Below are 24,276 nucleotides of genomic sequence, written 5' to 3'. Positions count from 1 at the left end.
GTCATTTCAACTGTGGACGTGGAGCAGCGCAATTTCTTCCCGGAGTAATTGTTGTTTCTTCTTTGAATGCACTTGATCAAATTGATGTTCAAGGGATATTTTAATCTTTGTCCCTGCAGAGCCAATACTTAGAGCCTTAAAACATATCTTGCAATAGAAACGAACCTAAACAAAGTATAAGCACGGCATGGCAAATTTATACAGAGGTGTCACTCTGAGAAGCGACGTGCAGTTTACAGCGGAAACCATGCAGACCTACGATCTCTAAAAATATGCTGCAACACAATCAAACGACTCCACTCTACTTATAATTTCCATTTCTTCTAATAACACAGCATAAAAAGTGCCCCTCAGAAACATGCGTGAAGTAAAGAAAGGTCGAAAGATCGAAAATTAAATGACAATGTGCACAATTGTCACGAACCGTTGGAGTCACGTACACTAATTTATTAACGACACAATAAAAATTATATTTGTCTTTTTCTTCTTCTAGCCTCCTTTCGGTCGAAGATAAATCCAGTTTATCAGCAACGACGGCGAAATGCATACCGCGACGAGTTCGTTGTATTATCCTTCGCGCTCTGCAAAGTTCGGGGCGCCGACGGCGCGGTGAAACTTCAATAGATCTTTTCAACCTTTGACGCTCCTTTCGAAGTGACCTTAGCTTTCAGTGATCAATTAAAAGGCCCTGAATTCTCTAGAATTATTTAATCGCCGTTCACAAGACCTACACTTCATTCTGAGGTAAAGCTGAGTCAAAGATCTTCCATACACAGCCTCGGTCGCGGTGTGTAATTCTCCATTCGCCTTCTTGAAGAGATTTTTACAATATGTAACGTCCTTCACTGAACCATACAACCTTCAGCGACTTGGATTTCCGCTATTAGATGACGGATAAGTTTTCCTCGGCGTTTGCAGAATATTACCGCTGGACATTGCCGCAGAACATATCGTTCCTGGTTTACTTTGGTGACAACACATCCCGCACTCCCGTGGGCTAAGTATAGACAAAATTCCTACTAGGCCGCCCATCCCTTCAATAATTTAATTGTCATCTCCCAGATTCTGGGAGACACGTGACCAGACCCAACCAGGGTCTCTCTTCGCTCGCTTCAGGGGGCGGTATGATGAGAGACCCTGGGAACGAGGTTGTTGTTATTACCACTAAAATAAACAAGTTTTGACGCTTGACACACCATATTAGCTTGATTACTAAAGAGTGAATAATTTTGAAGATGCAGGGAAGGGGGCGGGGGGGGGGCAGTTTTTTCCTTCACGATAGGCTAAATAGGACTAACATGAGATAAATAAGGGTTATGGACAGGGCGTTTGGTCAAGATGTGATAACAGCTTTTTGGGCCTCTTGATTTGTTCTCCTTGTTACAGCAATCCAGAGGGAAACACGCTTGCAGCGACGGAGTTTGTCAGACTCCTAGAGGACTCGGGATCTGTTACAGCAAAACAATCCAATGGGACGACAGAGAATACGCAGTTACTTGCGTCCAACAGTAGAGTTTAATCCACTACCGTACTCAAAACGTAACCAAAGAATATTTTATAAGGCAGGATTATTTAAGCCGAAACATAATTCCAAGCGATCACGCAAGGCTACTAAACAGTCATAACTAAACATTATGTCATACATTTCAGAAGGCTCGATTGGTTAACGAAATTCGTCGTTTACAAGATTAATAACTTTCAAAAACAATACAGGTAGATAACAGTTTAACAAAAGACTATTGCAGGTAGCAATTACAGTTCAATTCTAACTACAGTTATGATCTTACACAAAACAGCAGGTGTTTGTTACGGTTAATGAACTGGAACAGTAACTTCTAACTTAGAAATGCAAAACGAACTAAAACTAATATGTCTACGTTGGATTTCTATATTTTCCGATAGCGAAAGCAAATATGTAAAACATACTAAATTATCTGATTTTCTCTCCTCACAATGATGACTGGACATTGGCCAACTGCGAACCCTTTCGTTTCCTTTTAAGCGGAGTCAATGCAAACGGGAGCGCGTTTGGAATTCCACCTTTCACAGAAGAGCTTCCAATAAATCATAGCATAAAAAAAATGAGATTTCTGATCAACATGAAAAGAATAACGTCGCTTGCTCAACTTAGAACTGTTTTACCCTATTTAGCATGGGGTGAGAAGAAGGGGCTTTTGATATCTCACTTCTACTTGAACGTTTTTACTTTAAAATCACACAGGCAACGAGTTACAAATCTGGCGAGTCAAGGATCTTACTGTTCCCATGGTAACTGAATTTTCTGCAAGGCAAGGGAGATTTTTCGTATGTAATCACTTTTGTTTAGGAGTTCAAGCTCGCCACTCATCCTCTGTGTAGCTAGTGCCAAATCTCTAACGGTCAAAAAAAGGAGCCTGCTCGAAGGATATAATGGTGGCATTACAATATTTTCTAGGTGTTCTCGGGGGTGCTCTAAGGTGGAGTCACCGCTCACAATAGAACCGGCAGACCACCCTGAACCGAGAACGCGACTTGGCTGGGAGACGATACGATACGATACTATAACCAATCGCCATAACCATTATGTCCGATTCTCTACGACTCACAAAATTGTCAAAAGGGGGCCTACTACGCACATAATTTGAATTCCGAATTCCTGACGCTATTTGGGTCAGATTTCAAGATGAAGCTCAAACCATTCTGAAAAGCATTCTGTAACCGGAATGGAGATTAAAACGAAGAGGGAAGGCGAAGACACCCTCAGAAGTTCAATTGAAATTAGAGTCAAGTCATACCTACTGATGCCCAAATTATTTTTCTCAGTTACTACTGAAAAATCAGCTCGACATCTCCAAACATACGCTGAACTATGAACTTTCCTCTGCGTTCACCACCTTTTCTAAAATGCAAGAAAAAAAGGACGCAAAAACAGGTCTCTACACCATTCAATAATTCTAAAGATTCTGAGAATCAACTTGTCAAGTAAATTCAACTACTCTTGGATGTCTCTGTCCTTCACGGAAAATTGATCTCAGAAACGGATCAGTACGAACTTCTGCGAATTCGTGTAGAACTTGAAGTCGTTAGGTCTCTAATGTATAAACAGTGTTATGTAACCAAGGCAAATGTTGTTCCCCGTGTATTAATTGTTAACTAAACTAGGGTATCTAAAAGATAGTAATGCTGCGGCACATTCTGTTGATAGTGACATATTTAATGCCGTGATTCATTTATCTGCGCGTTCCAAGACTTACATTAACTGTTATTTCTCAAAGTAGTGTCAAATCGTGGTGTCACTTAAAATCTGTCGTTGTATGCATCAACTTCATGCATGATGACGCATCGATGGCGAGGTGTGACAAAGGATCGAGACAAAAAAGCACATTGTGATCTGAAGTATGTTTGGGCATAAAACGATACACATCAGCCTCCTCTTTACCAGATCACGAAAATCGAAAGATGTGGAAATTGTAGGAGCAGAAATCTAACTTATAAATTCTGTTCTGGCACGCATTAAATATCTCTAGAACTCGACAGAAGAACACAGACTGTGTCGAGAACGTGTCCACCGCGATGTGTGAAAATGCTCAAGCTTTAGCTTAAAGTCATGTTTCGATGAAAAGGAATAGATTGCAGCATTTATGAAATCAGCGTGTTCCACGGTTTTCGTTTGTTTTAATTATTCTACAGGCTTTAGTAACGACGATTTCTCTTCATTTAAAAATTCGGCGAAGGAGGCGAGACTGCTGGGAAATGACATACTAAGATTAAGATGTCACAATTAATCGTCCAGATTTACAAACTTTCACATAATGCATAGCAAGAGTTGTGAAAGTCAAGCACGATCTCCTTCACATCGCTTTACAGTTAAATCAGAGCAAACTTTCTCAGTGGAATCCGCGCGAAAAAGGACGACGGCTCGACGAGTATGACATCCTCGTGTTGTTCGTGGCGCAATGCACTCCAATAAAAGTGGCGCAGTGCAGTCTGGTTAACTGCAATGCATTCTGGTAAAAAGTGAAGAATTCGAGAATTCGTACCCCCTTCTATATATTCTTCTTAAATCCTGATTATGTTGCTGCTCGCTCGCTACGCTCGCTCCGCAGCAACAATCTAATTTAAAATCTGCATTAAATCATCATTTTTTTGTTGTCTTCAAAAATGCTAATATCATATTCCGTTCTATTCCTTGAGAATCTCTTTCAAATTCTTTAATTTTGGAGAACCTTTCACGTAACATACGATGACAGTTTTATATCAGATCATAAGAAACCTTAAAGTGGCATTTTTCCATAGCGTATCAGCGTTACGGTTTTCGATAACGCCATGAAAGCAGGTATGGACGAAGTATTTGACCACCGGAGGAAAATCACATTAGAATAGAGTATATGGTAAACACTTGTATTACAACCACAATAAAAGGGGAGATGGATGCGTTCAAAGTCGTTGGGTCTCTAATGTATAAACAGTGTTATGTAACCAAAGCACCCACCCACTTAGAGCTAATTTCCCTGAGACTAAGATTACAAGATACAACTTAAGCAATAAATCTTCCGCAATACCCGCCATTCACTCGGACCGTTTCAAGAATACATTCTTTAATAGGATAGTTTTTAAGTACAATGTAGCTTTGTAAATAGTGTACTTTTTGTATTCGATTTTTGTATTTGTTTCTATGTAAATATCTATCTTATTTAGAGACATATTGTAGCCCATTAACATTGTTATTTTTAAATGTAACATAAGATAAGTAATTTTATCTTTTGAACAATAAAGACACTTTATTTATTTATTTATTTATTTATTTAAAGTACAATGCTGCAAAAAGACGACGATAGTGAAGAGTCATATTAGAATAGTACTTTAGGGCATCTTCACTTGACGTTTCTGTGAAAATCAGTTAAGTTTAGAAAATCATAACTGAATAAAGGATATAATAACTATGAAAAAACTAGCTGCAAAACTCAATAACAGTGTCGAGTTTTAACGCAAATTACCCGAAATGCACGGGTCGGAAGGTCAACACCGGCAAATATCTCGTTCATTCAACCTGCTCCTACCCGGTAGTTAAGAGCAGCTTCGCCTAAATATCAACTAGACTTGGAAATAGCGAAAAAATCGAATTTCTTCAAACTCGCCCAGAATGAAGTCCTACGGGCACTAGTTACAAAAATATCGTTTTAAGTTCGATAAATCAAAAATTATTTTTTTCCGCAATTTTTTCGTTTCGATGCCCCAAATCGGCCAAAATCCATCGAAAATGAGCGGCATATTCAGAGGCTCGTAAACTCAAAAGTAAAAATCTTCATTACAAACTGATTGCACGTCGTATTTGTACTTCCTTTTTTGTCTATTTAGAGCTAAATAGATCGTGATTTGATTAGAACTTAAATATTTGACGAATTTTCTAAATTAACGACCCAAGACAGCTTTATAAGAGGTCTACATTTAGCCTATTTTCAAATGCTAAAAAGGCGTTCTGGTACACGGCTTTTCCCAAAACGACTAGTTTGGTGTGAAAGAGCATTCTTTCTTCTTCAAATTAGTGAAATAAAATTTTTGGGTAAATAAAATCGCGAGCGCTGAGATAGCGAACTAAATGCAGCACTTCTTCCTGAAAACGTGACCTTTGACCCGAGCGTAACGAAACCGATTACTGCAAGAAAACCCGGAAGAAAAGCAAACGCTTCGTTATTTTGAAACAATTTCTAGTGATATCTCTCCGAAACCATGATTGCAAGAAACCATTTCCAGATATGAAATCTTACAGGGTCAAAAAAGGAGCTAAAGGGCGCATTTTGACACAATAACTTTGTTTGCTGAGAATTGAAGTCAATGACCGTTAACGAATTCCAGTGAAATTTGCAAACTTGAAGTATGTTAGCCGATACTTACCTGAATATTTATATTAATAGAAGAGTCGTCTTCTTGGATTAACCTTCAAAAGAAGCAGGATCCTGATTTGAAAACCTCTAAAAGAAGAAATGTTTAATGTTCCGTGACCTGCCCGCTGCTATAAATTAGCTTAAATTCCATGCACATGCCGACCGCATGTTTGTCGTAAAACCAACTGAACTCCACTGACAGTTTCCATGGGCAACCCCAAAATAAACAATCCCCAAAAATGTAGAGTGAAATTGGCTGTCTTCATGAACAGTTAGAAGCTAGAGTCAAGTTCCATTACCTTTTAAAAGTGCTTGATTCTATTTTGTTCACTCAGTAGTTACTGTCACGTTCGAATACTGCGTAGTATCGGTCACGCCAAAACACTGCAGACCGTGCAGACTGAGTAAGTTTCCCGTACAAAGTCTTGTACGCGTTTGTCTATTGAATCAAAAGTCAATTCTGCGCTTGTGCAGCCTGTGGATAAATGACAGACAGATATATTCAACACTATTTTGTAACTAGACCCAAAAAAGGAGTCACAATGAAAAGCCCAAATAAGTGTCTGCAGTAACACAGCGGTCAAACGTCTGCGCATGTGCGAGCAATGGAGCAACTAAAAGGTGGCCAAAATATTTTCATGACACTGTTCTTTTCATGGGTCATCGGTATCCTATAAAAGACATTTTCCTCGTTATTTATGTATTTGTTTATGTTTTAGCCGGTACAACGAGAGCTAACAGAAATGACTTGAGAGTTAAAAATTGTTCTACCTTCTGCCTGTTGCAGGTCTTTCTTTTCCGTGGTATGTATTTTCCGTGCTCCTTGAATTTTTTGTCCGCCTCGACTTTGCATTTAGTGCACCAGTTTTTTCCAGGTTTGTAGTTTAGAAAAGCTTTTCCCACCTGGTCAAAGACCAGGTACAGTCGGTTTGGGATCGGTATTTTGGCCAGCTATGCCCCCATGACGATGGACATGAACATCGTTTGCCGTTTCGATTCATCTCGTTCCTGTGCTTCAGACAAATCAAGGATCCGGATGGAATCCCTCAGTTCTTGCTAAAATTTTTCCAGCTCGTCTGAGCGAAGCCGAATCACTGCAATTGTCTTTTTCTTCTCCCATTTTTCCTTCTTTTACACATCGTTTGTCGTCCGTTTCCGGCGTCACGCATCGTGTGATTAATAAAAACAAATAAAAATATACTACGCCGTCGGCTCGTAGCATGACACGGGTTTTAAGACTTATAAACTTTTTTGGTAAAGCTCAAAACAAAATGGTAAATCAACAGAATACCGGTAACTTAATAAACTTTGTGTCTGAAAAGTCTTAAGTTTTCCTTTTACCTGCTTTCTTTTCCTTTTACAGATTTCTATGAACTTTTCAATTTTTTTCGTAAATTTTGCGTGACACCGGTTGTTTCCCATGTTTTCCTTTAAATTTTTGCGCGGGAAATTGGCGCGCGGCTGCCAAAAAATGTACCAATTTGCGCATGCCCGACGTTTGAACGCGGTGTTGTCTGCAGTCTGCACGGTCTGCACTGTTTTGGCGTGACCGATTCGCGGCATTCGAACGTGAGAGTAGTGGACAAAGTCGACGCAAACAAATAAATTCAAGCACTTTTAAAAGGTAATGGAACTTGACTCTAGCTTCTAACTGTTCATGAAGACAGCCAATTTCACTTTACATTTTTGGGGATTGTTTATTTTGGGGTTGCCCATGGAAACTGTCAGTGGAGTTCAGTTGGTTTTACGACAAACATGCGGCGGCATGTGCATGGAATTTAAGCTAATTTATAGCAGCGGGCAGGTCACGGAACATTAAACATTTCTTCTTTTAGAGGTTTTCAAATCTGGATCCTGCTTCTTTTGAAGGTTAATCCAAGAAGACGACTCTTCTATTAATATAAATATTCAGGTAAGTATCGGCTAACATACTTCAAGTTTGCAAATTTCACTGGAATTCGTTAACGGTCATTGACTTCAATTCTCAGCAAACAAAGTTATTGTATCAAAATGCGCCCTTTAGCTCCTTTTTTGACCCTGTAAGATTTCATATCTGGAAATGGTTTCTTGCAATCATGGTTTCGGAGAGATATCACTAGAAATTGTTTCAAAATAACGAAGCGTTTGCTTTTCTTCCGGGTTTTCTTGCAGTAATCGGTTTCGTTACGCTCGGGTCAAAGGTCACGTTTTCAGGAAGAAGTGCTGCATTTAGTTCGCTATCTCAGCGCTCGCGATTTTATTTACCCAAAAATTTTATTTCACTAATTTGAAGAAGAAAGAATGCTCTTTCACACCAAACTAGTCGTTTTGGGAAAAGCCGTGTACCAGAACGCCTTTTTAGCATTTGAAAATAGGCTAAGTGTAGACCTCTTGTAAAGCTGTCTTGGGTCGTTAATTTAGAAAATTCGTCAAATATTTAAGTTCTAATCAAATCACGATCTATTTAGCTCTAAATAGACAAAAAAGGAAGTACAAATACGACGTACAATCAGTTTGTAATGAAGATTTTTACTTTTGAGTTTACGAGCCTCTGAATATGCCGCTCATTTTCGATGGATTTTGGCCGATTTGGGGCATCGAAACGAAAAAATTGCGGAAAAAAATAATTTTTGATTTATCGAACTTAAAACGATATTTTTGTAACTAGTGCCCGTAGGGCTTCATTCTGGGCGAGTTTGAAGAAATTCGATTTTTTCGCTATTTCCAAGTCTAGTTGATATTTAGGCGAAGCTGCTCTTAATATATCGAGTAGACTTCACTAGGTTGTAATTGTGTCTACAAATTTGACAGTCTTATTTTCCTTCGTTTGCTAATGGTGAGATAAAAAAAAAATGTGTTTGCGCTCGTTAAATCCTCCTTGTTGAATCCTCCGCAGTTTTTCTGGCGCTGTCGGCCAAAAATTAGTGGGATTGTTAACAACTAACCACACTTGCGCAAACAAAGTTATTAATACTTGATGTCAATAAATTTTTGCATCTTTGTGATTGAACCATTTTTGGTCTACTTGCAAGTAAGGCGTGATACTGGGCCGGCGTAATATAAGTACTTCTGCGTGCAATTTAACTAGGCTACAGCTGCAATAAAAAAATATATTGCTTTCCTGCGCTAGACTCATGACCTGATTTAGAATATAACAAAAATAGTTTCCTGCCCTCAGAGCCTAATGAAAGGTTAAAAATGAAATATTTCGTTCGACCCATCAGAACTTCATCAGCCGGCATAAAAAAAATGTGAATGTTAATGACCAAGTAAAATAGCCGTGTCATAGATGTTAGCTCATTCGAAGCCATTGTCTCTTGAAATAGGGCTTACTTAGCCAGATCTCAATTGCCTTCCTTATGGGACGTTTCAACGTGTTGCTTTCCGTGGAAGAACCGTTTTGCTTTGCTCTTATTTTATTGGTACATTTTTAGACAACTGATTTTAAATGCAAATAAAATAATCTAGATGAGAGTTGCTAAAGCGCAAATACAACCGTAACAGCAGGTGCCTGCAAATTCAAAACAGTTGTTTGGCAACCGAAAACGATAGTCACTTGATACACAGAATTGTCGTTTCCCATGTTAATGTCTCAATATTGGATTTCCAATCTCCTTGACCAATCAAACGGCAGTCGACCACCTGGAAAGGAACTGTTTTGCATATATGTCCTCGCTCTAAGTATTTTTTTGAAGTTTGTGGTCCGAATGGCCTAGCAATTGTAAAAAGTAATGAATAGCGAACACGAAACAAGCCAGTTTAATGATAACAAAAAACTAAAAGAACTCACAGTGCTGGTATAAGTTATATTTGAAGCATGTTTCATCAGCACATATCCCCGATAAACTTGCCGTGTTTACCCAAATGAAATACGATCTCTCTGTGTGATTGCACATAATCGGCTAAAACTTCGAGGGAAAGACAAATATATTGATATACTTGTCATATCGACCAGACGGTCCCAACGAGCTACTGAAAAACCCACCTTGCTACAAAACATATATCTTTTTTTCTATTTTGGAAGATCGCCGGAAAAAAACCGTCGCTGCATGTGTACGCAATATCCTCACCACGGACGAGCCTCTGTTCAGTGTCTTTGTAGTTTAGTTAATTTTAAAGACAGTCTTAAGTTTAACTAAAAGCAGTAAAAGACGAATTTCTCAAGCTTCTTTAAAGTTCGTCAACGTTTTCTGCTACGATTCGATCACATCATGATAATCCCAGTTCAATTTTATTCTTTGCGTCTCGGATACATTCACTAAAAGACAAATCGAGACGAAAAAACATTTTTATTCTTTGTCCTGTTCAACTTGAACTACTAAGAAATATAGTAATTCTGGTTTCGGGCTGAAAAAAGAAACTCTTCACGAGATATAAATGGGTTGGCAATTGCCATTATCAACAGGTTCAATTTTGTTTTGCTCTTTTACGATAGTACACCATAGACGTCGTTTAATCTCCTTCTTGATGTCTCTCTTGAAGAAAGCATAAACTAAAGGATTAATGGCGGAGTTTAAAACTAGAAGAGGTATTTTATATTCTTTGTCATTACATAATACTTTCCTGAAAACATATAACAAGGAACAACGGATGTAAACTCCGTAACACAGTAGGAATAAGCCTATAACAACTGCCATTATTTTGACCGCGGATTTCTCCTGAGCTTTAAAAGAAACACGATGATGGTTGTAACGTAACTGTTTTTCTCTGGAGCGGGCGGCACGCTCGTGCTTGCAAACAACTTGAACCATGAATACGAAGTTCATTATCAAAATAAAACAGGGAAGAAGCTCAAAAAATATCACCGTCGCCCAAAGCAGAAAGTCCCAGAAATGAGGTCTTTTTAAAATAAACCAGTTCAGTGAGATAAAAATTCTAAAGGCAATTGGGATGCCCCAAGATAAGGAAACCATTTCAATAACACGGCGACGCGTCATAAAAGTCAAATATTTCAAAGGCTTGACAACTGCAATGTATCTATCCACTACTAAGCTGCACAGGTTCATCACTGACACGTAACTGAACAGCAACCTTAGAGAACTTATCCAGTGAAGTTGTGTGTTACATCCAGTTGCCATCTCACAGAAGAACATTGGTGGAACAACGCTTGTCCCGACACAGAAGTCCGCCACTGCCAGTGAAATCACAAAAGCGTTGGTTTTGGTGCGAAGCTGCCGTTTGCTGCAAACAAGGAAGACAATAAATCCATTTCCAGCCATCGTTATTATGGAAAGAGACCAGCCAAGAATCCAAAACCAGGTTTCCATAATCAACAAGCTGTCAGTTCGAGAAACTTCTAAGTACTGATGTGAAATTATAATTTCTGAAATATAATGTCCTTTAAGAGCCACCTGTTCATCTTTATATTAAGACCTTCTCTTGACGTATCAGCGGATGAGATACTGAGATGGCTTGTTGACCAAGCGTGTGGTAAAGATAGCTGAATAATTTTTTTGCTTGTCCTGCTGGCTTTTCTTCCTTCTGCTATTTTTTTTTTTTTTTTTACACAAAATAACGGGGGTGGCCTGGGCCCCTCTCCTAGATTCGCCATCGTTTAGAACTATTGAATTCTTCGGAAAAGTGTTCCAAAAAAGTTTTACGGCTGAAAATATCCGTTACGCTTGAAGTTAAAGCGAAATTGTCTGCGGAGGTATGCCCCCCAACTCTCCCCTCTCCCCCTCGCCAAGAAAGTTCTTCAATGACAGTTTTTAGTTGTATGTCTGGTTTAACAAGATTTTACTTCAACCAAAGCGAGTCAATGCAATTGACATCGCGCTTTGAGTTTCACACTTCCCAGGAAATAAGTCTACGTTCGCAGGCTACAGAAAAGCTTGTGGTAAATCAAAAGAGCTGAGAAATGAGACGCTTTACACAAAGAACGTTAACGAAGTATGTTCAATTAAACACACGTGGGAGAATCAACATCACTTTAATGGTATGATTTAGAGGCTTTTAAAGGTGTATTTAAATATGCAAATGATACGTTCTATAGCGAACCTTGATGGATTTTTATCGTACCATCGATTAACTTTTATCTCACTTACGGTAATTTTCCTACTCCAATTAGCTAATCTATGGTCATACCGATAATTAGCATGGAGATACTGATATCGTAAATTGACTTCCAAACATAAAAAAAGGCACTCTTATTATTGTTTAGAGTTTTTTTTTTATATATATAAAAATGGCTTTCAAAATGGCTTTCAATTCATGGCATAAATAATTCAATCTTTACCAATCAACTAATTGCTGTTCCCAGTCCCAATCTGGTGCATTCTCAGTAAAACCTTTTTCCTGCTAACATATCTCGCCTGAGGCATGCCGGGTAAGCTGGAGAGAGATCCTGGATAGACATATCACGCCTTCCATTTGAGTCTCCCGAATGAGCACCAGTCAACCGAATAAAACAGAAATTACGGAAGCGAATTTAAATGGAAGTTCAAATAAACTCGAGCCTTTTTTTATTGTCGCAAAATCAAACATCAACCACATTTTTGGTTCAAACTTATATACTATCGCACATTCCTTTTGCTAGCTTCACTTACGGATAGCGGGGTCTAAAGCTCTCGCATAGTTGACCACGGCCACGTTATTCAAGAAAATACTATATAGCTCTCTCACATCCAAGCGCAATCACTTGCAAAGCAATATTTGCTTTCAGTTCAACGCAGTTCATGAGTTGGCAGGCAAATTTTATACTCTGACCATTTTAGGAGAGAATGACAGAATGCTATTAAAGGGGCTAGGTCACGCAATTTCAGCACTGATCAAATGGTCAAAGAATTAACTAAAATATCACAAAAACGGCTCAAAACAATTGAAGATCTCAAACAAAACACAGGAAAGCCAAGAAGGGACATGGATGGACAAAACTGGAGAGGATTAAAATGGATTGCATTTGGGTAAATTTAAGAAACGTCGGCCCACCTTTGTTCAAATTTGTATCAGGTTATATCAAAATGTCATTTACACAGCTGGAAAATCGTTCTTAGTTGTTATGTAGCCGTGATTTTGCAAATGAAAGACTTTTGCTCTGCTAATTTGACGTTTAGAGCTCATGATTAACAGAATTAAACAAAATTACCTAAAATAGCGTGACCTAGTCCCTTTAAGTCATAAAATACAGTTCAAGTTATAATACCGCAAAATTGATACCATATATATAGAGGAGGGGAATAGAAAAGTAAATTCATGTGTACGGGATTTAAAAATTCATTTAACGAGATAGCTGAGTTCTAACTCTGTTTTTGTCTTTTGAATGGAAGCATTCAGCACATTTGGAGTTCACCTTTCGCAGAAAAGCTTCTAATAAATCAGAGCCTAAAACATAGGTATTCTGACAAACAGAATTACGTCGCTTTCTCGACTTAGAAATGTTTTACCCTTTTCACCATGGGTTGGGAAGAAGGGGAACTTGAGGCCTCATCTCTACTTGAAGGCTTTTAACTTTAAAATCACAGAGGTAATTAATTATAATTTGGTGAGTCAAGGCCATGGTAACTAGTTAAGATGAAATATGAAACTCTGACTGATTGTTATCTCAGTACCTTCCAGCCTATAACCTGGAAAAAACTATATGAAAAGGTAATATATATATATATATATATATATATATATATATATATATATATATATATATATATAAAGTTAAGATGCTTCGAGCCAACAGGGATGCCACGCGCCAGAAGGATCCAAAAGGATTCGTAGTCCAAACCTCGAGTAATGAAATTTGTAGGCAATTGTGGAAAACGAGGACGGACAACTTCGAGCGAAAAAAAAATATATATATACAGTAAAAAATCTAAGAAATTTAAAAAAAGGTTTAAAAATTTAATAAAAATAAACGTTTCGGTCAAAGACCTTCATCAGTTGCAGTGCAAGTGAATAATAAATTACAATAACCTTAAATAAGTTTACAGTATAAAAAATGACATCATATTACAAAGAAGATTACATAACCGGGCGTGGTAACACATGAAAACGAAAAAATTAACCAATGATAAACAATCGGTGATTACTAAGCGAGATACTATGACAATGCGGTACAAAACTCAAAAGACACAAACCAAATAAGAATAAATAATCGAATATAATACAAATAAGATTAATATCAAAAAAGTAACGCGATTCGTCGAGTCAGCCGAAAGTGTGAAGGGACCCGCGTGTAAAATATTCAATGTTCAAAAAAGGCGGTCCCAAAATCCCCAAACAAAGCCCTTGAAACTATGCCGCGGCAAGGCACAACAGGCGCCCTAAACAGGGCCCTTAAACAACAATAATGTAATAAATTCCCCGATGGGGGCCCCTGAGAAAGCCTAGCGCTAACAAAGCTAACAAGATCCAAGGTCAGGGCCTTTGAACACCTGAACTAAGATAACCGCCAAATTTGCAAGTTATTTTTGCGCTAATTGTAGTTTATTCTTTTTTTCGAGTGGAATTCCTGACGTTTGTTCAAGCCAAAAGGTGCCAGAGAGAACAACTGTGCACTCCAATATGCCTCTTTAGTGATTAAAAGCTTTTCGATGTTACTTGTATTGTTTGCATTTATCTGCACTTGATCAATACACTGGAAAGAAAAGTCGTTTAAGTCGTGCGGTGTTCTGTTGAAATGCACCGCTACCTCACAAGTCTTTTTCTTGGTCAGCATAGCAGACTTGTGGTTGCGAAATCTAACTCTAAAATCTGTTGTTGTAGAGCCAATGTATTGTAAGTTACATTTCTTACACGAAGCCAAATAAATGATATTTTTTGAATCACAGGAAAGTTTCAATCGTATCTTATAGCTCTTGCCTGTTTGAAAACTTTGGAAAGAATTTGATTCAACAAAGTAGTTGCGACAGAGATCACATCTTGTTCTTTTGCATTTAAAGCAACCCTTAACCTCAACAACCTCTTCAATCTTAGTGTTAGAGCCATAACGAGATGGCGCTAACAACTCCTTAAGGTTTTTAGATCTTCGAAAAGAGGCTATGATGGAATTTGGCGGAAAAAATTCTTTTAATTTGGGGTTGGATTCCAAAATACCTAGGTGTTTTCTGATGATGCGACCAACATCAGGTAAATTTGGATTAAATGTTGTTACAAATGGAAACAATTTCTTCTCAGCTTTGGCACGAGTTCTAAGTAAGTCAGTTCTAGATGTAGTTAAGGCTTTAGAAAATTGATCTTCCACTAGTTTTGTGGGATAACCCTGATTGACTAGATAACCCTTGTATTCAGTTGTTCTCTCGGCAAGAAATACTTGTTCAGAGCAGTTTCTCTGTAACCTAGTTGCTATGCCATAAGGGATAGCCTTGAAAACGTGTTTGGGGTGAGCACTTGATGGTGGAAGATACAAGTGGCTATCAGTTGGCTTTGAATAAACGTCTGTCTGGATGAAACCCCCGATGAGATGTAAAGTTAAATCTAGCACGTGAAGCTCGCGTTCAGAAAAAACTAATTCAAATTTAATGGTAGGATATAGGGAATTTATAAAGTCAGTAAACTCATGCAGTGCAGGAAGGCCTTGTTGCCAGAGATCAAAAACATCGTCACGGTATCGCCACCATAAAGTCGGCTTTATGGGGCCAGAAAATTTAGCTTGATAATCTATTTCCCCCATGGCAAGATCCGCGTAACTACAGGCGTTCTTTGGGCCCATGGCTGTGCCATGAATTTGTAGGAAAAAGTTTTCCTTAAAAACCGAGTGATTGCTCTTCAAACAAATTTCTACTGCTTCTAAAATGCAATTAGTGGATGGAAGCTGGTTTTCTCTGGCATTCAGTGCACTGAATGCCAGAGAAAACCAGCTTCCACTTTATGGTGGCGATACCGTGACGATGTTTTTGATCTCTGGCAACAAGGCCTTCCTGCACTGCATGAGTTTACTGACTTTATAAATTCCCTATATCCTACCATTAAACTTGAATTAGTTTTTTCTGAACGCGAGCTTCACGTGCTAGATTTAACTTTACATCTCATCGGGGGTTTCATCCAGACAGACGTTTATTCAAAGCCAACTGATAGCCACTTGTATCTTCCACCATCAAGTGCTCACCCCAAACACGTTTTCAAGGCTATCCCTTATGGCATAGCAACTAGGTTACAGAGAAACTGCTCTGAACAAGTATTTCTTGCCGAGAGAACAACTGAATACAAGGGTTATCTAGTCAATCAGGGTTATCCCACAAAACTAGTGGAAGATCAATTTTCTAAAGCCTTAACTACATCTAGAACTGACTTACTTAGAACTCGTGCCAAAGCTGAGAAGAAATTGTTTCCATTTGTAACAACATTTAATCCAAATTTACCTGATGTTGGTCGCATCATCAGAAAACACCTAGGTATTTTGGAATCCAACCCCAAATTAAAAGAATTTTTTCCGCCAAATTCCATCATAGCCTCTTTTCGAAGATCTAAAAACCTTAAGGAGTTGTTAGCGCCATCTCGTTATGGCTCTAACACTAAGATTGAAGAGGTTGTTGAGGTTAAGGGTTGCTTTAAATGCAAAAGAACAAGATGTGATCTCTGTCGCAACTACTTTGTTGAATCAAATTCTTTCCAAAGTTTTCAAACAGGCAAGAGCTATAAGATACGATTGAAACTTTCCTGTGATTCAAAAAATATCATTTATTTGGCTTCGTGTAAGAAATGTAACTTACAATACATTGGCTCTACAACAACAGATTTTAGAGTTAGATTTCGCAACCACAAGTCTGCTATGCTGACCAAGAAAAAGACTTGTGAGGTAGCGGTGCATTTCAACAGAACACCGCACGACTTAAACGACTTTTCTTTCCAGTGTATTGATCAAGTGCAGATAAATGCAAACAATACAAGTAACATCGAAAAGCTTTTAATCACTAAAGAGGCATATTGGAGTGCACAGTTGTTCTCTCTGGCACCTTTTGGCTTGAACAAACGTCAGGAATTCCACTCGAAAAAAAGAATAAACTACAATTAGCGCAAAAATAACTTGCAAATTTGGCGGTTATCTTAGTTCAGGTGTTCAAAGGCCCTGACCTTGGATCTTGTTAGCTTTGTTAGCGCTAGGCTTTCTCAGGGGCCCCCATCGGGGAATTTATTACATTATTGTTGTTTAAGGGCCCTGTTTAGGGCGCCTGTTGTGCCTTGCCGCGGCATAGTTTCAAGGGCTTTGTTTGGGGATTTTGGGACCGCCTTTTTTGAACATTGAATATTTTACACGCGGGTCCCTTCACACTTTCGGCTGACTCGACGAATCGCGTTACTTTTTTGATATTAATCTTATTTGTATTATATTCGATTATTTATTCTTATTTGGTTTGTGTCTTTTGAGTTTTGTACCGCATTGTCATAGTATCTCGCTTAGTAATCACCGATTGTTTATCATTGGTTAATTTTTTCGTTTTCATGTGTTACCACGCCCGGTTATGTAATCTTCTTTGTAATATGATGTCATTTTTTATACTGTAAACTTATTTAAGGTTATTGTAATTTATTATTCACTTGCACTGCAACTGATGAAAGTCTTTGACCGAAACGTTTATTTTTATTAAATTTTTAAACCTTTTTTTAGATTTCTTAGATTTTTTACTGAATATATATATTTTTTTTTCGCTCGAAGTTGTCCGTCCTCGTTTTCCACAATTGCCTATATATATATATATATATATATATATATATATATATATATATATATATATATATATATAAGCAGAATAATATGGTTTTCCAAACGATGACTTCCAGTAGAAGGATCAAAAGATACCGTGCTTCAATGTGAATTTTAGTTAAGTGTAAGATGAGGCGTCATCAAGCAAACTTCTAACTGTTCCGGCTTTTAATGCGACGTTTCGGCTTTCGGCCTTCTTCAGATTGGAACAATATTTACAAGTTAAAAAATAAAACGTTAAAAATCCTAGTAAGTTTACAGATTTGCATGTATATATATAAGATCAGAAAAATGTAAATATAATTACATAATGCTAAACAACCTGAAATAATAGATTACATAACAAGCTATTGTCAATTTACAAGAACGCGCCGGGTGATAAGATTACAACAATGTATCTGCGAGCGCTTTAATTACTAAGTGTATAATAGTAAGTCTAATTCTGTATTGTAACAAGCTAATGGCAACTTACAAGAACGCGCAAGTGATGAGATTACAACAATGTATCTGCGAGCGCCTTAATTACTAAGTGTATAAGTGTATAATAGTCAGTCTAATTATGTATTGTAACGGACGCGATTTTTGGATCTAAATTCCCGTCTTTTATTAAGACCATGAGGGCTGAGTGTAAATAGCTGGGAGGTCCAATAGGCCTCTCTGGTTAATAACAACTTATCAATATACGCAGCAACCCCCTGGCTAGTAATTTGTTCGATGACGATAAAATTAATTTCGGAAATTTCGTGCCTAGTACAATTAAAATGGACTGCAAGCTCACACGTCTTTTTGTTGGTGAGCATGGATGATTTGTGATTGCGAAAACGTACTTTAAATTCTGTTGTGGTGGAACCTACATACTGCAATTTGCATTTATTGCACGAGGCCAAGTAAACAACATTTTTGGAAGAGCAAGACAATTTTTGCTTTATCTTGTAGACTCGGCCTGTGGAAAAGCTTTTAAATTTGGAATCTTGAATTAAAAAATTTTTGCAAAGGTCACAACGAGTACAACATTTGAAGCACCCTCCCATTTCGTTCTCTGCCTGGTTTGCCCCGTTGTCGCCACGAAATTTAGATGGTGCTAAAATATCTTTGAGATTTTTGGTACGGCGATATGCTGGAAAAATCGATTTAGATGGAAAAATTTCAAGTAATTCGGGCGACGATCTCAGAAGATGAGCATGTTTCTTGATAACTCTCTGAATATCAGGCAGGATAGGATTGTAGTCAAGAACTAACGGGAAAACTCTCTTGACAGGCTTGGCTTTTTTCTTAAGCAATTCTGATCTCTCAATACTAAGCGCTTTGTCGAATTGTTTGTCCACTAAAGCTGCATTATAGCCCTGGGACTTAAGATACCCTTTGTATTCAGCACACCTCTTGTTAAGAAAATCGTCAGAGGAACAATTACGTCTAATTCGTAGAGCAACCCCATAGGGAATAGCCCTTTTACAATGTGCCGGATGAGAACTTGAAAAAGGTAAATAAAGGTGACTATCTGTAGGTTTAGCATAAATATCTGTCTTAATAAAACCTTCCTGGAGGTGCAAAGTGAGATCCAAGACATTGAGGGTATGCTCCGAATAAACCAGCTCAAACTTGATGGTGGGATAAAGAGAATTGATGTATTCAGTAAACTCTAACAATTTAGGTAAACCATGTGGCCAAATATCGAAAACATCATCTCTATAGCGCCACCATAACATGGGTTTCACGGCACCTTCAGATTTAGCTTTCTCATCAATCAAACCCATTGCGGCATAACTACAAGCGTTTTTGGGCCCCATGGCTGTACCGTGTTTTTGCACAAAATTTTTTCCAGAAAATTGACAATTGTTGGTCTGGAGACAAATTTTTCAACCGATTGCATTGTACAGGCTATTGAAATTTGTCTCCAGACCAACAATTGTGTGAGGTGTGCTGAATACAAAGGGTATCTTAAGTCCCAGGGCTATAATGCAGCTTTAGTGGACAAACAATTCGACAAAGCGCTTAGTATTGAGAGATCAGAATTGCTTAAGAAAAAAGCCAAGCCTGTCAAGAGAGTTTTCCCGTTAGTTCTTGACTACAATCCTATCCTGCCTGATATTCAGAGAGTTATCAAGAAACATGCTCATCTTCTGAGATCGTCGCCCGAATTACTTGAAATTTTTCCATCTAAATCGATTTTTCCAGCATATCGCCGTACCAAAAATCTCAAAGATATTTTAGCACCATCTAAATTTCGTGGCGACAACGGGGCAAACCAGGCAGAGAACGAAATGGGAGGGTGCTTCAAATGTTGTACTCGTTGTGACCTTTGCAAAAATTTTTTAATTCAAGATTCCAAATTTAAAAGCTTTTCCACAGGCCGAGTCTACAAGATAAAGCAAAAATTGTCTTGCTCTTCCAAAAATGTTGTTTACTTGGCCTCGTGCAATAAATGCAAATTGCAGTATGTAGGTTCCACCACAACAGAATTTAAAGTACGTTTTCGCAATCACAAATCATCCATGCTCACCAACAAAAAGACGTGTGAGCTTGCAGTCCATTTTAATTGTACTAGGCACGAAATTTCCGAAATTAATTTTATCGTCATCGAACAAATTACTAGCCAGGGGGTTGCTGCGTATATTGATAAGTTGTTATTAACCAGAGAGGCCTATTGGACCTCCCAGCTATTTACACTCAGCCCTCATGGTCTTAATAAAAGACGGGAATTTAGATCCAAAAATCGCGTCCGTTACAATACATAATTAGACTGACTATTATACACTTATACACTTAGTAATTAAGGCGCTCGCAGATACATTGTTGTAATCTCATCACTTGCGCGTTCTTGTAAGTTGCCATTAGCTTGTTACAATACAGAATTAGACTTACTATTATACACTTAGTAATTAAAGCGCTCGCAGATACATTGTTGTAATCTTATCACCCGGCGCGTTCTTGTAAGTTGACAATAGCTTGTTATGTAATCTATTATTTCAGGTTGTTTAGCATTATGTAATTATATTTACATTTTTCTGATCTTATATATATACATGCAAATCTGTAAACTTACTAGGATTTTTAACGTTTTATTTTTTAACTTGTAAATATTGTTCCAATCTGAAGAAGGCCGAAAGCCGAAACGTCGCATTAAAAGCCGGAACAGTTAGAAGTTTGCTTCATGAAGCCTCATCTTACACTTAAAGCGCCACTGAAACGAAATTTTCGTACTCTCTTTTATTACCCCAATTTGTAGTTTCAAACGTGCTTAAAATAATGGTGAACTTTATTTCTGTCAAATCCTAACGGAAAGTGCTTTTTTTAGCTGCTGAAATCGACTTTTTGGAGCAAAACTGTGTCCGGGCTCTGGAACCGAATTTAAGGACCTTGTGACGTCACTGGTTGTATTCACGCAAGAAGCGCTATAGATTCTCTCTTGTTTTCACTTGATTTATTCAAGTCTATTTTTCATATTGTCGATACCTGCTAGTTTTCTACCTTGTAATTTCTGTCCAGTCTTGACAGGAAATACATATCATGAACGTTGGAGGGCGCCAAAGAGTGTAGATTCACCAAAATAAATGCTACAGATTAGAACAGCTCAGTTACTTTTCGAACATTTTGAGTACTCGATTGGAGATTTCGAAGACGAGTGTGGCAACTTTTATATCACGTCCTAAAGCCTAAACACGATATTTAGTCGTCTGTTTTCAGCCTGGTTCTGAAATTTGGATTCTCACGTTTATCTAAGTTCTATTACACAAGGTTCGAATATATCCTCGGCAACTTTACTGCAGTAAAAGCCGTAAGCGCATCAGCCATCCGCATAATCACGAAGTTATTAACGGTCCACAAGCTTTGAGTCGAGTACTTCTTTGTACACAGAGGGCATCTTTTCATGATACTAATAAGTGAGAGTTCTTGTGGTAGACAAAATGTGTCTTTGAAAATTGTGATCCGCAGCAGGGTTTGCTTTATCGTCGCATACGTATCAGTGTAAACAAAGCGCGAATTTCGCTTCTCTTTTACACGTATCTCCCAATTGCAATATTTCACGGTCGATGGATTACTTTGAGTTCTTTAGCACATACTTATGTCTATGATCTTCATTTAATGGTATCCAAATTCAAAGCAATTCGTTAAAACGTCACTTGTTTACACTCCTTTCGAAGGTTTATTAAACAGAATTTGAACTAATTTGCATATATCACCTTTCGCCGTCGACATTGTCACGCTTTCTCTCGTTTCCTGAAAACATACCTGTAGGGTCATGGCAGCTTAGTTTACCTTTATAGTTTAAATTCGCTCCCTCACATAAAAGAAGAGGGTTTCTTAAATTGTTGCTGATTTGATAACTTGTAGGATGTAACAGATGCAACTGGACTAAAGGTCACTGTAGCACAATCTCGTCCGCGGTGAAACTCACAAAGCGTCCGGTTTCCTCGAAGCGAAGCGACTCGAAACTCGAAGCGTTGTTGCTGCGATTCGTGCAGCAGCAGTCCGGATAATAATTTCAAAAGCCGCTTTCTCTTGTTTTCATGTCTTTTTTACTTTATGAGTGTAGGTATTGTTTAATTGAGTGGTGGCCATTTCACCAAGAGTCCCGATCATTTTGCGATCTAAGAACTCCCACTCGTTTGCTTGCTTACATAAAATATCCTGCAAATATCCAATTAAATAGACTGAAAAGCCCCAGGATCGACTCTCCACCTCTTCTTGTCTAAGGCTACTGTGATTATCTGCTTTACAGCTCTGAGATGTCCTTAAGATGTTTTTTGGGGGGCTTCGAACAGTATTCTCTTCTCCCATAATCACTCTAAATTTTCAGCGCAGCATGAGAGTAATACAACCAGTGACGTCACTAGGCTGTTTTGGCCGCGCCAAGATGGCCGCCAATTTTGGGCTTAACCAGCCAACTTCGAACGGCTGAAAAAGCAGTTTTCGCTTACCGTATGCGAAAAAAAAGTCCGCAGTGTTTCGAAGTAAGGTTGAAACTTTATTACTAAGCAAAAATCTCACATAAGAAAATTTCGTTTCAGTGGCACTTTAACTAAAATTCACATTGAAGCACGGTATCTTTTGATCCTTCTACTGGAAGTCATCGTTTGGAAAACCATATTATTCTGCCTATATATATATATATATATATATATATATATATATATATATATATATATATATATATATATATATATAGGCAATTGTGGAAAACGAGGACGGACAACTTCGAGCGAAAAAAAAATATATATATAGAGTAAAAAATCTAAGAAATCTAAAAAAAGGTTTAAAAATTTAATAAAAATAAACGTTTCGGTCAAAGACCTTCATCAGTTGCAGTGCAAGTGAATAATAAATTACAATAACCTTTCAAAAAGACATAAATTACATTTGTTAGTAATGTTGCTATAAGGTCTGCACTGCTTAATGATACTAACAAATGTAATTTATGTCTTTTTGAAAAATTCGTGATCATCTGTAAGAAGAGTTTGTGTACTTTGAACAAGCGAAACGAACTAGCAAGTGCGTGCCCCCACAGAAACAGATACCTACTCAAGAACTTTGTGAGCAAGTAACGCAATCTTTTAGCAACACGAGATTTTTCAATGTTATATAGCATCTGTTTTTCCATATCATAGCAACTGTTTTTATATCTCATAGCAACCTAAAGTTAGCTTTTAATTGCCAGCTTGTGTAATTTAACGGTCATTCGTTGATATTGCCTGATGAGTGTGGTCATCCTTTGACCATACGAAACAGCGTTGTCGCAATAAAACGATGAATTGAAGTCTTGCTACCATTGTTTATTATATATATATATATATATATATATATATATATATATATATATATAGACATTTCATTTTTTTTTTTTAACAGTACACTAAAATACATTACTACAATACTACATACTTATACTAATAACAATACTTAAAAACTTACTTACGGTACTTGCAATACTGGTTACTTACACCTTACACACTGTCAATTACGGTACTATTCTTACACTATTCCCATCCTTTCTTTTTGATTGTTATTTTACAATGACACATGACATATTTACGTAGTTTTTTTTTCCTATATGTACAAGCTTACAGTTATATAATAAATATGAGATTAAATATTAATTAACCATAAATATTAGCAGCATATAAAATTAAAGTAAAAAAGCCCACGTGCGATAGAATTTTGGAAGTGCTCTTTCTGCAGTCGCGATCTCTTTAAGAATTTCAAGTTTTCCGGGAACGAACAAAAGAAAGTTTGGAAAATCTAACAGAGTTCCGCGAAGGCTTGTGCAGAAAATGCAATATTTGGCTATCAGTAGAAAATAATTTAGGCCTTGCCAATGCTTTGTCCTCTCATGCCAGCCGTAGAGTATATGGCTTATGGATAACGTTATTGTTTCATTTGTTTTTTGGTACCAACAGTCTTGAAACAGAATTCAAAAATCGACTGTTACAGCTTCCCTGTCTTCTCTCACAACAAATCTTGCGATGATCTGGCGAGGACGAGGAGGAGTAGCGCCATTGTTTTGCCGTGGTTTGCCAACGCCGTGAACAGCGTGGAATCGAATCTCCTCGGCGTTCATTTTGAGATCATTTTCTAGAACATCATAAATGATATCCTGGCAGTTTTCGCCTCGACTTTCGGGGATATTCATGAAACGCAAGTTTTCTCGTCTCGTATAGTTCTCAAGGGCGACGAGGTTCTCCTGGGCTTCTTTCAAAGTGGGTTTAAGCTTCTCGTTCTCGGCTTGAAGCTTTTTCAGATCGGCCTTTAGACCTTGAATTTCCGCAGTTTGCTCGTCGATCATATTTTGGTGAGTGCTTTTTG

At 37.8% G+C, this 24,276-nt stretch overlaps 1 protein-coding gene across 1 annotated transcript; it reads right to left on the bottom strand.

Annotated features, from left to right (window-relative positions):
- Positions 1-10,207: 10,207 nt before the first annotated feature.
- LOC145482634 (octopamine receptor beta-2R-like) lies at positions 10,208-11,163 on the bottom strand. Its single transcript, XM_081461246.1, has one exon. The coding sequence runs from the start codon at positions 11,108-11,110 to the stop codon at positions 10,208-10,210; it is 903 nt and encodes a 300-aa protein (XP_081317372.1). The 5' UTR covers positions 11,111-11,163.
- Between the last annotated feature and the right edge of the window lie 13,113 nt (positions 11,164-24,276).

The sequence above is a fragment of the Orbicella franksi genome, chromosome 1 (genome assembly GCF_964199315.1).
Source record: "Orbicella franksi chromosome 1, jaOrbFran1.1, whole genome shotgun sequence".
Classification (NCBI taxonomy): Eukaryota; Metazoa; Cnidaria; class Anthozoa; order Scleractinia; family Merulinidae; genus Orbicella; species Orbicella franksi.
Note: the sequence above shows the minus strand (reverse complement) of the source record. Positions and strands in the feature narration are given on the sequence as shown.